The sequence below is a fragment of the Calonectris borealis genome, chromosome 18, assembly GCF_964195595.1.
Source record: "Calonectris borealis chromosome 18, bCalBor7.hap1.2, whole genome shotgun sequence".
In the NCBI taxonomy this organism is placed as follows: domain Eukaryota; kingdom Metazoa; phylum Chordata; class Aves; order Procellariiformes; family Procellariidae; genus Calonectris; species Calonectris borealis.
This window is the reverse complement of record NC_134329.1, coordinates 867,817-885,862: the sequence shown is the minus strand read 5'-3', so window position 1 is coordinate 885,862 and position 18,046 is coordinate 867,817. Positions and strand designations below refer to the sequence as shown.

At 48.1% G+C, this 18,046-nt stretch overlaps 1 protein-coding gene across 1 annotated transcript in view; it reads right to left on the bottom strand.

Annotated features, from left to right (window-relative positions):
- Positions 1-1,403: 1,403 nt before the first annotated feature.
- The window catches only part of RTN4R (reticulon 4 receptor), an 80,407-nt gene continuing 63,764 nt past the window's right edge, over positions 1,404-18,046 (bottom strand). The window contains exon 2 of the mRNA XM_075167080.1: positions 1,404-3,424. Coding sequence (XP_075023181.1) covers positions 1,995-3,424 — 1,430 coding nt within the window. The 3' untranslated portion in view covers positions 1,404-1,994. The remainder of the gene's footprint in view (positions 3,425-18,046) is intronic.

Sequence of the window (18,046 nt, the reverse complement as noted above, 5' to 3'; positions counted from 1 at the left end):
GCAGTCCCAGTGATGGATTTGGAGGAGACAGATCACAAATGCAACAGTTTGGGCATTGCCCTCCCTGTCATTCACACAGGTGGAAACTGGCTGTGGCAGAGGTAGAAAGTACCCAGCAACACCCCATGAAGTTGTTGCAGGTGGGCTTCAGATACTGCCACGCTGGCTGCCAACTTGCAGCATCACAGTCTCTCTGGGATGTGAGCCATCCAAGCACCCTCCCTTGCTTCTTCCCATGGTCATTGTTCCCTCCTCATGAACCACCAAGCCTAGAGCAAGGCTGGCACTAAGTCATGGCCCTGCTGATATCCTTCACTCCTGGCTTGCAATGGTCCCTCCCTCCTCCATGTGTGGTTGTTCTGTGAAGCTGAGCACCGGTCCCAGTGTTGTAAACCCCAACGGTGGCTGGTGCAGCCTGGAGACCCTCAGCCTGACTTGCACACATAGTCCTCTAGTGCATGTTCCTAAGACCTTGTTACACCCATGACGCTGCTCTTGCTCTTCTCTGGCCCACACTACATGCCATCTGCATGTGACAGGCTGGTCTTGCATGCATAGACCTCAATACCGCAACAGTCTTCCTGAAGAGAGGAGCACAGAAGAAAATCTATAGGTTGATAAGGAAAAGCAACCTCCTCGCTAACTCTCTGCACAATCTGCCATAACCTGGAGTACATGCAGAGTGTACTGGGGGGTTGTCTGCAGTACAAGAAGTGCACAGCTAGATCGAGGCAGGTGCTTTATGGCCCACTGTGTAGTATGGGGGCACCCAGACATCAATGTTTTAATTTTCATAGCATCCCGAGGTCAAAGATGGGCATCATACAGAAGATGAAGTCAGTTGCACTGTGACTGGTGGCACAGCCAGGAATGGTCACCAGCTCTCCAGCACAGCCAGCCTGAGCTGCAAGGCCAGGAGCTGTGTGTTTGGGTAGATACATCCTATTTCTTAAATCCAAGCCTAAGTGCTGCTCCACTCTGGAACTACCTTCTGGTTCATTAATCACAGAGCTGAGTCCAGTTATCTGTGCATATCAGAAGAAAAATGGCGCTGCCCGACTTCTTGGGATTGCTTACTAATGTTCCTCTACCTGCAACCTCAGCTCCAAGGGGCTGGGCTAATATTTCCTGCTATTCTGAGCATCCTGAAATATGAATGATGTTGGGCAAATGAGTGGGACAGTTCGAAGGGAAACAGGAGCATTAGCAAAGCATGTTCCATGCAAGGAAACCCGTTGTTGGCACCAGTTAAAGATTTCATAACCATGCCGTGTATGTCTTATTTATTACTGTCATGTTAAATGCTCAACCTGCCTTCAGATCACAGATTACTCAACATCCTTTCAATTTTTCAGCTTTTTAGATGGTTAGCATACTTCACCCCGTGCAGATGACAACCATTTAGGAAAAAGAAATCTTTATTTTATATTTTTTTTGTATACTTGTACACAAGTAAAATAAAATGCATATCTATATATACTGCAATCTCGTGAAGGAAAAGGTAGCATTCTTTAACAAATGCTGCCCGTAAACATGGCGTGATGGAATGAATACGGAAAAACTGCAATATTCATAAACATAGGATTAAAACAGCATCAAATTCATTACCTCTGCAAATGGGAACCTGCAATATTGTTCAGTGTGATGTCAAGTTACAAACAGATTTTAGACATTCTTTTCGGAGCATTTCTTACACTTTTTTTTTTCCTGTAAATAAACCGTATTTCTTTACCATCTGCTGTAGCAAAAGCTGCTTTGTGGGCAAGTGCAGTTCCGAAGACCAAAGGTATAATTCACAGGATTCAGAACAAATAAATTATGTACATCTTGGTGTTTGTCTTTTTTGTTTTGTTTTTTTATAAAGGCATCCAGTTAACTTTTGTGTAACAAAGCTTTCTCAGGGTGGATGGTAGTTTTGCTTTTGTTTGCAACATTTATGGAGGTCAGCAAAAGTCTAGTATTAAAGTGTCATCAACCCAGGAAAAGAGTTAATTTTAGCAGAATAACAGTAAGCTCCACACCAGGGGGGGGATCAAAAGGCTTAGGCTGAGCTGTAACGTGGAGCTGTTTCCTTGCTGGGTGAGGCGGCACTGGGCCTTTGATTTGTTCTTTTTAGAGCAGCCCTGCCTCTTTTTGGTTGGGATTGTGGAAGGTTCAATAGGCTCTAGAAACTCTGGTTTCAACTTGGTCAATGGAGGGTCTACAATGCTGGGAAAGGTCCCAAAGGGGGAATCGTTTATCTGCTTGTTGCTGCCATTTTTGGAAGGGTCCGTCTCAACGTACTTGGTTTTGGACATGTTCTCCTTATCCTTGAGAGGGTTGTTGGAAGATGGCCGGCTGCTGTGGGAAGAAGGACCTGCCTTGCCTTTAGCTTCATAAATAAAAGATTTATCTGTTTCTGGCTGGCAGCACTTCGCGGAGCCATCGTGGGAACCGAGAGGGGGGACCCCAGTTGGCAATTTACCAGATCTGGTCTTCGTGCTAAAAACGCTTGTTCGTATCTGGTTGAAGGAGTCAACGCATCCTTCCAAGTCGGCGCTCTGCAGCCTTTTGAGGTCTCTCCCTGCCAAGCGGGGGGGAAGGTGGCACTCTAGCTCCGAAGACGATCCTTTAAACTGCTTAAACCAATTCCAGAGAGACCGAGCCTGGCAGTCACAGATCCACTGGTTGCCATTCAAGCGCAGGTACTGGAGGGACACCAGGGGAGCCATGGTTTCCCCCGTGAGCACGGTCAGGTTGTTGTTAAACAGATACAAGGTCATCACTTTCCCAAGGTCATGAAAAGACCGGCGGTGAACCAGACTGACCCTGTTCTGGTGCAGAAGCAGCCGGTCCAGGTTGATTAGCCCGCGAAAGACGTTCTCTGACAAGCTCTTGATTTTGTTACCATGCAAGAACAGGTAGGTGAGGTTTGCGAGATCTATGAAGGTGTCGTCCAGCAGGTTCTGAAGATTATTATCCTGAAGGTAGAGGTATTGCAAGGAGAACAACCCTCGAAAAAGCCCTGTGGAGAGCTCCAGGAGCCCACAGCGATCCAGGTGTAAGGTGTGGAGGTGAACAAGACCCCGGAGAGTGACAGGGTTGATAGATTTCAGGTTCGTGTTGTCACTGAGATCTAACTCCTCCAGTTTGTTGAGCCCATAGAAGGCTCCAGGCTCAATGAGGCTGATGTTGTTGGAGTGGATCCAGAGAATCGTCATGTTGCGGCAGGAGGTGAAGCTGGTGGACCTCACAAGGGTTATCTTGTTGTTGTGCAAGAAGATGCGCTGGCTCTGGATGGGTATCTCAGTGGGGATTGCTGTCAGTCCTTGCTGCTGACAACTTATTGTAATCTTCGGTTCACTGTAGCATACACACGCCCCGGGGCAAGACTCCACTTCTGACTGGATGTTCAAGCAAAGCACCAAAATCAGCAGTTTGCTTCCTAAAGGATAACAAAAATAGTATGCAAATTAGCCAGGGTCATGAGAGAGCACTTTCCTTTGCAACTAATAGATGAACCTGAAAATCACCCTTCTAAGTGGTTGCCACTAACCACAAACAACATATGCCAGGGGAGCCAAACAATTAAAATGCAGAATTAAAAATGCTAAAATCAATATACACTTGTAGTTACAAAGTCTGAGCACCTCTTCAGCCTTTCACACTTTGGTGGCGAAAAAGAGAGTGATGGTTGTGTGTTTGTATTGTGGGTCCTGAATGCACATCTAACATAAGCCCTGTTCCAAAGAGCTTACTTCTGAGCCAAGGGGCTGTCTTCTGGGGGGCCATTTGTCTCTGTCACAGGCACATTTAGTACAGTTCAGCCTATGGGAAAGCATCTGCCCAGCTGTGGCTGATGCCTGCAGCCATGGGGTTGTACTACAACTCGGTGTCCCATTCCAGCAGTGCCACCAGCTCCTTGTTTTTTGGGATCATTGAACAACTCTCCAGAACAAGCAGGTGTCCCTAGATTGCACTCAAAATGTAAGATGGAGATGTGGCTTTTGTGACTTTCCGTGAACAATTTCTGACTGATCTGATCTTTCTGTAAGAAATAACTGTGAGGGATTCCCAGAATAACTTACAGGTCAGACCTGCCTGTAGAGGTCTTGGGGCCAAGAGCATCCTTTCCTTCTTTTGGTCAAACCTTTACGCCACATATTCTTGCTTCCCTTCCTCTCTCCCTTTTTTCCCTTTGCATCTGTGCAGCCACTGAGGCAGAGGAGAAAACAGCATGTTTTTCCAGAGGGCAGTACTGTTGTTGGAGGAAATCATGTGCAATGCTTGATTCAGGGATTCCTCAAAGTTTGCAAGGCAGAAGTAGGTTTCATGTATCCCAAGCACGCAGGCAGCCCACTGGGGTTGAAGAGCCCCTGAGAGGAACATTTTTTCATGGAGGAGATGACCACCCGCTTTCCCGGGAGCTGGGGTGCACAGGAATCACAAGGAAGCATTTTGATTCACCAAATGCACCAGCCCCAGCTGGTCTTGGGAAAGGGCCCGGAGGATGGGCAGGGAAGGGCAGAGCTGTGCAGCCAGCATCATCTTCTGAAAGGGGACCTGGGAGGAAGGGTCAGCGTGAACCTCCATCTGAGACACCTGCAGAGAGACCTGCTGTTTCCTACCCACAGTGGGGAAGGCGGGGAGGAGAAGCAGTTTCAGCAGTGCTTTACCAGCAATTAGCAGCAAGTAATTAGATTGCTTCCTCTAAACCACGTACGGGAGCTAAAATGAATGGGCAGCAACTGTAGCAGCGGGAGGCTCCGTTTGTGAAATGCCACATGTGAGCAGGAACACGTGTGTCTCCTTCCCAGCTCATCACAGCACCTCTGGCAAAAAGACACGCTCCTCCCCATCACTGGGGATCCCCAGCCCAGGGACAACAGCAGCTTTCCCTCTTCGCTGTTGTGGGAGGTTTTTTCTTCCTTGAAAGACTGAAAACATTGTTCAGGCATGTTGATGCCTCATTACACCTTAGGGTAAAATAGCAGAGCTCAAAAAGTCAGGCAGAAAGAGACAGCGATGCAGACTGGGGCAAACTGGGGAGACTGGAGAGCGCCCCGTTGCTTCCAGCCACACATGCACGGTGCAGCATGCTGGCTCCCGCGGGGCCAAATCCTGGAGACAGCAGTTGCATCTCACAGAAAAGCCTGAAAGGCAATCACAGAGCTAATGAAATCACATCATCTCTGCATAGAAGTGGCAACTTCAAACCCCAACAATAAAGAAGTAAATCACACGGAAATCTCACCAAACTCTTTACTGAAGCAATAACAAAGGTATTGGAGAAGCCAAGGCAGGAAAGTCGCTTTTCTGCAATAACAGGCTGGGATCCCAGGCCTGAGTTTCACTCTCATCAAAATAATTCACCGTGTGCAGCTAATAAATCTGTGGTAATCCAACAGTCCAATATAGGCGGGAGACTCCTATATATCACAATCCACATGGGAGAAAAAATAACAGCTCAGCATGCAGAGATAATTTGAGCATGATATTATTAGCTGCTGAGCATCCCTGGAAGGCAGTGTGTTGAGCGCAGTACTATGACACATTCTGGCTGGCTTGTCATGTTTTGACATATCACGTCCCATTGTATGGAGCGAAGTAACACGAGACAACTGAAATCCCCTGGTGGAGACATGTCACACCAAGAGGAGCCTCCTGGGAAATTAAAACAATGCTGGCAACCCTCTGACCAGCACGATTCCTCTCCAGCTGATAATGAAAATCTGTAGCCAGAGAAATATGACTTTCTGAAGCCTCTTTCTTCAGTTTCATGATTCACATGATGGGGGCCGGGGTGGTGCTGGAGCAATGGGATTCACCTCGCTACGCAACACCACCCGCTCCAGCAGAACAGCGCTTGGACTGCAGACACCGCTGCAGGCTCCACGGCTCTTCCCAGCTGCTCCTCCCTGCCTTGGCAATATCGCAAGAGCTACAGCCTACTCGGGGAAAATCCAACCACAACGCAGATGCATCCCACATGCCTTATAACTATGTGACACGCTCACAGCGGAGTGAATGCAAAGAACCTTTCCTATGGGAGAGGAATCACAATGACAACGGTCCTGTTCCAGCTCCAGTCAGGGGAGACAAGTGCATAATAAATATATGTATACATGGGGAGAGAAAGAGAGAACATGAAGCAGCTGGCAGAGAACAAGCCATGCATATGAATACCGCCCTGCCCTGTGCCACCGCCTCCTGACAGCCATGCTCCTGCACCCTCTGGATCACTTGATCGCTTGTGCCCTGAGCGTGCACCACCAGCCCTTTCCGATAGACAGAGCCGGGCAGCAAGGTCCTGTCCCAGCCTCTGGGTGTGTGCGGAGCTGGAGGCACGCTACAGCTTCTCCCCAGCACAGAGGAGCAGAAGGGAAGGGACAAATCCTGCTCCGTTCTGAACCACAGCTTTTATTCTCCCACTGCCGATGCCTCTGAGGCTGCTGGGAGCTGTGAGTCAGTGGCACTGATAGCTGGCTGCCAGTGGAGCAGCATAGGGAAATTAATTACAGGCAGGGCTAGCCTGTGTGCTTTAATTAGCGACCTGGTGTTCTTGAGCTGCTCGGATTAGCTCCTTCCACCGGAGACAGTTACTGTCAATCATCTCCCAAAGCTTTTTTCCAGTTAGTTTCCTGCCGTGCAGCTCAACCATGTCCTGACTGATCCATGACAAAGCTCAGCACCCAGCAGTCATCAGAGAGTCCCTGGCCAGCGCAGGGCCTGAAGCAAGTGCAGGTGTGGGTGCAGTCCACGGACAGCCTTGGGAAGTCAAGGTGATGCTGCAGACCCTTTCTTCCTGAGACAGACTGGGGTGTGCTGTGGCGGAGACTGGAGGGACCATGTCTTGGCCTTCCCCTGCTCCTGCAAGGAGCTTCTCCATCACTGGTGTTCAACCAGTAACTGTGCCTTGCGCTCAGTGTGCCCCAGACCATAGTGGCCACCAAGTGCCATGAGCCATCCAGACCTTGCACCAGGACAGTTTCATCCATCCAATTCTAGGCAATATTACCTTGCTTTTTCTGATCAGGTGCCAAGTGACTACTTTAGGACAGGGATAAGCACAAGGCAGGGTCCTGGGACAGGAAGGTTGCTAAGACCTGGTATCAAGCCACTTTAACACAGCCACACAGTTTTAGGATAGTTTGAAGCACAACAGAGCTTGTTCATGTCTGCCTGGAATATACCCCCACATTTTCAGGTAATCTCTTACTCTAGACCAAGTCCTGCAAGATCGAGACAGGCCAACTGTATCACTGCCCTGTGCCGCCGGGGTTGGAGCCCATCAGTTGGAAACAGGCATGTGTTTTGGGGCCCAATGTCATGACACAAAGCACAGACCCTAGCCCCTTTATGCTGAGCTGAGCACTGCAGCATGGTGTGGAGCATCACCTCACCGAGCCTCGTGCTCTAGCATGGAGCTGGGGCCATAACGCAGAGGAAGGAGCTGGAGCACTGATCTGAGGACTGCATTGCAGAACTGGGCAGAGGAACCAGGCACCCCAACACCTATCAGCTGGGCACCCTGGCACAAAACCAGGTGCTCCACCTTCTTCTGTTCTCCTCTCCACCTCCCCTTGTTCCTCCCCCTTTTTGATGACCTCCTCCTTTCCATCCTCTTCCCCTCCTTCACAACCACCATGTCCCAGGGCTTGTTCAGCTGAGGTGAAGGCAGCACCCAGGCAAACCAGTCCATCCCCAGAGAGGCTGGGACACGTCCTGGCAGTGCCCAGAGACTGTATTGCTGCCCTGTACACCACGCTGCAGCTTGTTTCCCTTGGCACAAAGCAGAGGAGAAGGATGAAGACCTTCAGAGGGTGGCCAGGCAAAGATCACACAAACACAGCTTAAAAATTTCCAGGAATAGTGAGAGTGTCATGGGCTTCTGCTCCTCTTGGGACGCACCAAGTATCCATGATGCTGAGGGGTCCCAGTGGGTGCTGCCCTGAGCAGAAAGGTCAAAGCCCTGGTTGAAGGCAGATGACAACAAGAATCCAGAGGACCTGGGCAGAAAGAGCCCAGCTACTCCGCAGCCTGGCTGGCACATGCAAACACCATAGTTTGTTTTCCTGGAGCTCTGGCTGTGGGCTCCTTCCTTTTCCAGGAAAAACACACCCTGCCCTTAGGCCAGAAGTACAGGAGATATTCACTGTCACAGGGAGGAGGGAGGTCAGAAGGTCCACTGCATATCCGTTCCCAGAAATACGTGCCAAATCCAGGTCCCAATGGGGAACTACAGCGTCCTTCCCTCGACCTGCCAGATAAATCCATCCAGAGCTCTGCATATGCAGTGTGCTCCCACCACCACTGCCGACTGATTGACGCTGGACCCTTCACCACCTGCTGGACTCTTCCACCTGCAGGACTCAACCTTAGTGCCCATTCCTGAGAAAAAGGGTCTTGGTGTGACATCCATTCCTTCATCTCTTAGATGAGAAACCATTCCTACCCCTTCCAGAACATGATTAAAACTTAACTGGATAGTTCCAGTCAAAAGCAAAAGATGAAAGAAAATCCAGTACCTGGAACCTTCAGTCCCTCCAAGACTTTGGCTTTGAGTTCAGCATTTGTTCCTCCAGAGCTTTCTTAAAAGCCAGAAACCTCCTTCAGTCAAACTGCCGCACTTCCCCTTTGCCATCTCAGAAGTGTTATGACTCATGGAACTGGGAAGCAATTAAAGTGGGTCCATTATCTGTCTTTCCGCTAGTCCCCTGTGCGATCGCATTGTCAAACATGGCAATTAGAAAGAAAAGGCTCCGGGGGCCTCTAATAGATGCTTTGCAAACTTTTTAAGAGGCCAAAGCAAAATGCAATTTTCTGCAGTTTGCAGAGCCGTGGCCTTTCTCTGCCGCTCTGAACTTGTCTCTATTGATTTGGAGATATTATAATGCGGCTTTCCTACAGTGGAGGGTCAATAATAATTTGAATTCTCTCCTGGTTGGACATAAAGGGAGTACTTTACAATACAAAGCCTTTTGCTGATGCACACAGCACCTTGCCTTTGTTTATAGTACGGAGACACTATAGCTGCTTAATTCCCTGTTCCGAACCGATAGTGTTTGAAATTCAGCACATGGCTTTGAAAGACACTCTGCAAAGCAGCTCAAGTGTCTCCCGCTTTGTCCTGTGGCCAAAGATGGGTCTATGTGTGTGAGTGTGTGTGCGCCAAAAGGAAGAGGGCAGCACCTTTATGCATTTCAAGTCAAAGGTGAATTGAGAGGTGAATGAGGAAGAATTGGTTTGGATGAGCCTCACCCCAGGCTGGAGTTTCTCTCCCTTCTGCTGCTTCCTCCCTCCACTGCAGAGAGGAAGGCTGGTTCATGATGGTGCAGCTGGAGTGGCTTTAGGGTGAGAAGAAGAAGAGAGGAGTGATGCTCTGCCACCGCTCAAGCATCTGGAAGAAGCAACCAGTGTTACAACTCTGGGTAACTGAGGCCCCGGAGCGGGTACAAACAGAGCAGGTCTCGGCACGCAGGCGCCCACTGCCGTGCAAGCATCCTCAGGCAACTGCCTGGCAGCCAGCTGCAGCAGAAAATTTAGGGGCTGCTGCAGGTCCTGTGGCATATCTGCAGCTGCATGGGGATGTTGGGGTGTCAGGCACGCCTGTCAAGGCGAATAGTCAGTGTGGCCACTGGAACGAGCGAGCTGACCACAGCTCCGTGTCTGCCCCGGGCTGCTGAACTGCTCTCCAGGCTCGGCTGACTGGGGCAGCTCCATCTCCATGGGCTGTTGCTGCAGCTCAGAGTCCCAGCTCACACCAAAACACCTATGTCTTGTTCCAGTGCCGAATCCCATCTGCCTAAAAAAGGTGGCTAATTCTCTTTTAGACACCCTCAAGAGTCTGAGACACCAACACCAGTGCTGGCAGATTTGACACAGGTACTTTAGGAGACCTCTGCTCTTCCAGCAGCTGGAGCTGGGTGTGATATAAATGGCAACAGGCAGCAATGTTTAGGCACCAGAAGCCCACCCCTAACTTCTATAGGTACACTCTCTGATCCCACATGCTCTGGGACTGCATTCAGATCCATTAACCTTTGGGACTGTGGTGCTCTTCATTCCCATTGGCAGTACAGCCTCAGTCCTGCTTTTTGGTATACCCAGCCTCTACTCTGAGCGAGACAGGATTTCAGCAGAAAAAATATCATATGTGGTCAGAAATGAAAGGTCATTTCCGTAATGCATCCAGGCAGGGGATGGAGGCAATAGATGTGCCATTTCCTAACTTCTGGGTGTTCTTCTTTTCCACCTAAATCATACTCCCTTAATGTGATTTTTGGACTTAATATTGCAGGGATATTTTTAAGGGAAGAAGGTAAAAGCGAGTTATATCATGTGCAATTCTTAGAATCCATCCTCACAAATCTCCAGAGGGGTTTGAATGCTGATTCTTCAGCATCGCTTAGGGCTGAACTACATGACTCATTATGTGAGCTGAGTGCAGCACAAACCTTAACCAGGGCAGCTCCATCCGTTCACGGGCATGTGCCAAAGCAGCTCCCGGCCGGCGGAGCTCCCCATCCCTGCCAGGGGCTCTCCAGCGCTCCCAGCATTTTGGCAGCAGCGTCAGTTTAGCCTAACAACATTTGGGCAGGGTTATACTTTTGGTGGTTTGCCAGCACTCCCTCAGCAACATCAGGGAGCTAAAGGAAAAGGTGATAGTTAACAGTTTATATTTCAGCCAATTTGAATATGAATTTGATGAGGAGCAGAAAAAAAAAAAAAAGAAAAAAAAAGCTTCTTCTCTAGCCGGAGGGTTTTCCTCCTGCTGAATTTCAAAGGCTTGCTGCAAGTCATGGAGGTGTGAAAAAGTATCAAAGAAAAGGTCATGAGAAACCTTCACAGGGGAAAATATCAAGGGATTTAAATGCAGGAGTCATTAGGTCCCTGTATAACAATAACACTAATATCAATTATTATAGCCTAGTAATGCCCTGTGAGGCCAGGAAATGAGAAAGAGAAAAGCCCTCGTTATAATACGAGAACATGAGAAGAGCTGCACTGAGTCAGACAAGGGCCCATTTGGGCTGGTCTGACACAGTGGTCAGGAGCAGATGCGGATGGAAAGGCAATACTAAATGGTGTGAGTGTTGCCTTGGCATCTTCTCCAAGCTCCGGGCAAACAGTGGCCCAGGGCCTGCCTGAGGCAGAATTTCCCTGACTCCTTAAAGCCTATGAAACCTTCTTTCCACTCTCGCAGGTTTTCTCCAAGCCCTAGGTCATTGTACGACTGCTACTCCAGACATTTTTGCTGTGCTTCTCTGCATCTCTTCCAGCTCCTCTTCACTGTTGGGGTGGGAGGATAATACCCGGGATGCAACTGCAGCATGGACTTGTGCAGCATCTAAACTTGACATGGTTTAGATGTCCTGCTCTGTCCCTTACAGCTCCTGCACTCTGCCTGCCATCGTTCAGCATCAAACTGAGCTTTTCAGAGAGCCCTCCACAAAGTCCCCAAGATCACTTTGCTGAGTGGCAACAGCTCATTTAGAGCCCATCATTGTGTTTGTTTAGGTAAGGGTCTGGGCTGTTTGCCAGTGTACATTACTTTGTATTGCTGAATTGCATCTGCCATCTAGTCTGTGGTTACAAATTTTACCGTGAAACCCCTTGCTGCAACAAATCATGTGCCCAAATATCCACTTTCCTTCAAGCAGAAATATTATCATAGTTCACTGTTGTGCCCAAATCTTAAAATGTAAGCTGGTTGTAGCAGTGATATCTTCCTGATCCAGCAGCCAAGCTGCAGCAATAGTTCACAGAAATAAGGACTTGGTAATCCCAACTTATCAACACAGGTTAAAGATGCTCCTTAAAATGGTTTACATAAAAAGAGGAATAAACTTTGCTCATATCTTTGATATGAGGTTATTCCCTTAGGCTTTAAAAAGCTGACCTAGTTATCATGCTTCCTATGGATAGGTATAGGAAAATCCTATGGATATCCTAGGCCATGCTTCAATGAGTGCTCTTGCCAGCTCTATGCTCTGCCACCTCACCTGGTGGGACTAAGTCTCTGCCAATTCTATCAGCAGCAGAATTTTCAGCTTCTCGTGTGAGATGTAATAAATATGTCTGTTTTCCACCTATCCTATTTCCAACCATCTATCCCATATCCGGAAGGGAAAAGGGAAAAGCTTATGACCTTAAAGTAAAAATATGGAGAACCGTAGAAGAGGCCTCGTATGTGGGTTTATACCATTCAGGGCTGGGCCTGACACCGTTCAACCCTGGTCCTTTCCATGCAGATAGTGTAGGTCCCAGATGCTGCTGGCTCATGCAAGCTCTCCCAGTATTCCTTTCTTCTTCCTCAGAGGCGAGCTGGTTTCCCCGCTATATGCAGAAATGTGTCCCCTTTCAGGATGTGATCATGTACGGTTGCTTAACGCTGGAATAACCATGGCCATGCTCAGTTCTCCTAAAGACATAACACAAAGCCTTGCTCCTGGCCCTCTCTAGTGTCCCCTCCATGACTGTGACAGCGCAAAGGTCCCTGCACCACAGCTTCCCCCAGGCCAATCTCAGCATCAGCCTCTGTACCCAGTACAGCATGTGGTATTTGTAGGGATCTGGCTCTGGGCAGGTGAGTTTGACATGATACCGTGCCAGTTACCAAATACTATGGCAAGAGCTCGAGGAGAGGCAAAACTCTCATGCAGATATCCAGTGTCGGGGACTGCCTGTGACAAAGGCAGGAGTCCAAGGCAAATATCTGATGTGGAAGTCAGATGAGAGGCAAGAGGTGTGGGCAGAAAATGCCCAGTGCCCAAAGGGAAAGTGAAAGCACATGGCCTGGAATGAGCATTTGGAGCACCTATGGCATCCCTTGGAATAATGAGCACGAAGGAGGGAAAAGGAAGAGGATGGGCAGGAAGGCTGTAGGCTTGCTGCAGGAGAGCCAGCAGAACAAGGATAGACAGACATCCATGACAGCCTGCAGGTACAAGTTGAACTCTCCAAACCCACCTGTCCTGCATTCATCTTGGACGACCAGTCTGAGTAACTGCTGTGATCCTAAATCCACCACGCAGAGCCGCAGTGGTGCACTTATTGCAACGCTGAGCTTGGCCAGACTGAGCACAGGGCGCAGAAAAGGAAACGGGCTCCTTCCCCACAACCTGGGAGAAATGTCACATCTGCCTTTTTTCCAAGTCATGGCCACCAATGGCCTGTATTACCATAGCTGTCCCTGCCACACTGCCTTTTGCAAAGTGTCATATGACTAAAATCCATACCCAGCCCAGTAAATCCTAGCAGATCCCGGGTTGCCTAAGAAAGCAGATTGAAAGAAGCTGTGACCAGTCCCCAGCACAGTGGGTGAGGGCATCATAAGTGGTCACAATCCTCATTTCCATCTTATCTGGATGGGACGCATCCAGCACATTGCATGAACAGAATCATCTATGATATTGCCACCATTCAATCCTCACACTGTGAAGAATGAAGTGAGAAAATATGCATTGTGAATCACAACTAGCTCCTACAGAAGTTAGTATTATCTGTGCCATATTTGTAAAAAATCAGGGACAAACGTGTCCAAAGGAAATAAACTCTGGTTCCTGAGTTGACTTAGATCTCCCAAGGACCCCAAAGTATCTCAAGAGTGCTTCAAAACATTATTACTAGGAAGCAGAGTTTCCTGCGTGTCCAAACCTGGCACTGGTGAAAGCAGTTTGCGCGAGTGACTCACAGAAAGGAGAGGTAAAGCTCCAGATGGCATTTACACCTGCTCTCCCCCAGCCATCTGGGACGGCACCCCACCTGGCAGCTGCGAATCCCACTCCCACATCTTCAGCACTGGAAGTGTCCCATTGCACCAGGCAGCATTTTTCTTGTTTTTCCTCTAAAATGACACTTATTTCAGCTTTTGCTTACAGACCCAGCATCTGCAGATAATGTGGAGTTCTAGGAAATTCTAGGAAAGAGCCTGGAAGGGAAAGTTGCTCCAAAAATTTCCCATGACCTCAGTTTGGTTGTCTGCACGGATGCCGACAACTCTTGCAGCTGAAGAAACAGCTTGGGAGCTAATGCCCCAGGCAACACAAGTAGGATGGGGAGAGGGAGAGCATTTTAATTTCAACTTTAAACACAACTACTTTTTCAAAGAACAGCTAGAAACGAAAACATGAGAGCAGACACGGGTGACTGAAGGTCATGTTTCTCTACCCTGCTCACAACTTGATGCTCTCCTTTCTGAGCCTGGATGACCAGAGCTCTCCATACCACCCCATGAGTTGTCACCTTGGATGGTGGAGTAGCAGAGCCATGCAATGAAATGTAAGGTCTCTACCACGCAGCTGCCTTACAGCAAGCTCTGTGGTGCAGACACAGGGCATTTCTCAGCACTCCCCTGGACACCTAGCCCCTCCGTCCACGCGATGGGACAGAAGCCCAGTCCAGCCATGCTTCCCCCTCTGCCTCCTTTCCCCTGTCTCTCTTGGCGTCCCTCCCAGCTCCCTGGCACGCATCCCTGCTACGTTCACATGGCTCATTCTTTCATTCCCAGATAAAAGCTGGGACCGATTTTTAATAAGTGTGCAAATTCAACTGCCGCTGTCTTTATCGGTTGTCGGCTTTGTCTCCTTTGCAGTTTCAGCATTAGACATGCTTGCCTGCCCTTCTGCAGCTCTCTCATGCACTCTTGCCAGATAAGAAACACGACACCCACAACTCTATAAACGTATTTCTCTGAGATGTGCAGGCTCTGTGAAGCCAAGCTAAACAAGAATACAATAGGATGCTAATGATACGCCTTTCTGTTTGCGTGGAAACCGGGAAGCGAGCAATGGGGAAAGGATCCCAGCCTGCAGCTGAGGCAAGGCTTGAACCTCATTGAAGGCAGCAGCCCCTGGTGCCTGGCTGAGCTGTCCACCTCTCTTACAACAGATATCCACCCTGAGTTCAGAGACCCCATAGGATACCACCAGAAATTTGCACCAGATTTCCATGCCGAAAGCCCTCGGTTCAACTTCCAGCCTTTGGGTCTCATTACAGCTACAGTAGATTACAGCACCTTCCTGCTTTTTAATCAAGGTGGATAAAAACTCCCTATTCAGACTTCAGCTTCCCCTCTTTATCTGGAGATCATGTTCATCCATTTCATCACTACAGGACATTAAATGTTCATAATCACCTGTTATCCACCATGGCCCTTAAATCAATTTTAGAGTCGCTGCCCTCGAGCAGGCAGTCTCCCAGCCTGACGGAGTGGCCTACATTCTGCGCTCGGAGATGGATGACCGAGCATTTAGCTGTATTAAAATTCATGTTGTTTCACTGTTGCGAGTCTACCAAGCAATTGCAATTGCTCTGCATTAGAGACTTACCTTCATCATTATTTAGCATGGCAAAATTTGAGTCAGCTGCAAACTTTATGGGCAACTAATTTATACATATTTTCCAGATCATTCATGAAAATAGTGAAATACATTGGGGTGAAAGCTGAATTCTGCAAAGCTACCGTGCAAGCAGCTTGTTCGGCAATGATCCTCCAACAACAATCGCATTTTGAGAGCTTTTAGCTGCTTGTTTCTTAAACCATTTAATAACTGTCCATTGATTCAATAGAGAGTATATTTTCGACCAAGTAAATCAAGTGCCTGACATAAGTCTAAATATATTATGAAAATCCAGATACATGAGCAGAGACTGGGGTTTTTTTTGTCCACATCTAATATACCAGGACATTAGTCCGTGCCTGGGGCTTGTTGGCATTGTGGCAATATGATTAGTAAATAATAGTGACAGCAATATCTTTAAAAGCAATATCAGAAAAAATTGAGAACTCAACTGGATTTAAGAATACTTTCTGGGAAATCTACCAGTTGAAATTGATGGTATTTCTATGCCTTTGATTTTTAGCTATGTTAACATTTCCTCTTTCTCCTGCAGCACTGAGATCGAACTGACCAGCTTATCCTTACCTTCTGGGCTTTCCCACTTGCTGCTTTAAACCAGTGGTGGGCACTGGCCTTTCCTGCCTCTGGGACTGCCCTGGTTTTCTGATTTATAACAAATTGGAACTGGGACCTTGTCAGCTAATTTTGACAGCGCTGCCATGCACAGTCCTTAGGAAGAGGCTTGCACATCCATCCACGCTGGATTGCTGTCACTCTCCATAAACCACTCCTGATGGATGGTGTCTCACCTCAGCTGGGCATCCCTCTCCGGAGATGCTACTTCACAGCCTCCACAGGCAAGTTGCTTAAGCACTCAGGACCACTTCAGAGAAAATAAAAGATTTCCTTAGCACTGACTCCATGAGACTTGTTTTTCTCCAGGACCGGGTGGGTATTCATGTCACTCTACCACCGCCCTGTCAACCAACAACCTTTCCTTACTTTCCACAGCAGGCAAGGTAGGCATTGCTGTCCCACTGCTGGCCTTGTCTGAGAAAGGGGTGTTGTAGCAACACACTCTGCTTCAGCCCCTGAAGCATATTACTTAATTAAAAGAACCAAACCATGAAGCTTATTGAAGGCAATCTTCATCCTATAGCCAGGACCTGCAAATCTCCACGGGGACACAGACTTCACAGCCTGCAGTTCAGTCACTCCATGCAGAGCAGTTTTAGTGCAGCAGGGCTAATTTCCCCTAATACTAAGTGGCTATTAATATTTCATGTTACGAAGTGAACTTTTTTTCCATTTCATTTGCCATCTTTATTTGTTTAATTCACCTCCTTCAGCACTGGGAGGGAGACCAAGGACCAACTGCTGATTTGGGGGAAATAGGAATCATGTCATCAAAGGAATTAACTGAAGTGAAAAAAGGAAGAAATTGGTCAAAATATGAATAGAAATTACATCAGAATCACAAAAATGCACCTGGGAAGCTCAATTCTGCAGGATACCCCTGAGGTTAAGAGCAATAAGATCAGGCACCAAAACAGCACCTGATAGGAAATATATACATTTACAAGCAGAATATCCCATCTCTTACAGCTTGGAAAAAGCTCATCCCAGCATATTCACTGTTACTTTCTTCGGGATTTCTCACACTTGATGCAAGCCAAGGAAAGATAAAAGTAAATCTTGTGGGTTTGAAGACAGAAAAAATTACTCCTCGTTTTCCCCTGCTCTCTTTTCTCTGCCAAAGAGGAAGCAAACTCTCCTTTCTCCGGGGAAATAGCTTGCGCAACTTCTGACAGGAGCAAGGACAAGGAAAGCAAACCCTGCCGGTTCCAGCGGGCACTGCCCAGACAACACGTTTCAAAAAAGCGTGCTTTGTGCCAGCCTTGGCATACAAACCTCTACAGTACTCTCACCTCCCGAAACCAAAACTCCACAAAATCTGCCCAGCAAACCATCTCAGCCCAGCAAACCCCCTCCAGCCTTGTGTGGGGAATCAGGCCAGGGATCTCACATAGGGAAACCACAAATACTTCAAAGTAAAGCTAGGAATTTCAGATTGTCCTTTTCTGCTGGTGCCTCTGTCTCTGCCTTCCCTAGAGATTTTTTCAGAGATGTAGCATTAAGCGAACTTGGACAATCTCACCTTGATTACAGAGAGTTAGAAAGGCTCCTGCATTACTACTTACATCCTCATGAAAGTCAGAATTTAGATGCTGCCATTTCTGCTTCACCACCCTTGGCCTCTGCCTTGCTATTTTCCTTCTAAGATGTTATCTGGACCCTGCAGAAGTACAAAATGGTGAGCAAAGGGAAGCACAAGGCTTTGCTCAGGGCAGAGGAAGACTTAGGTTTGTGACAGGGTGACATCCCCTTCACCCCCACCTTTTGCTGAGAAAACAGTCCAAAATAGCTTCCATTGTTGGACAGCTTGGTCAAACTGGCACCATCCAGTAGCATCGTGTAACAAGCAACAGCATCCTGACACACCAAGCAACCAGGGAAAGCACACAGAGCAAATCAGGTTGACAACAAAGGGAATTGTAGACAAATTCTGCACTGACGGATAAAATGTCACCTCAAGGAAGGGTGTCTTCCCAGTGCTTCAAGGACCAAGCCTGTGCTGTTTCCAAAGGGGGGCAATCTCTTCTTGACCTTGCACCGCTTTTATCCTGGTCTCTGCTGATGTGTATACGAAGCATCTCCTGCCT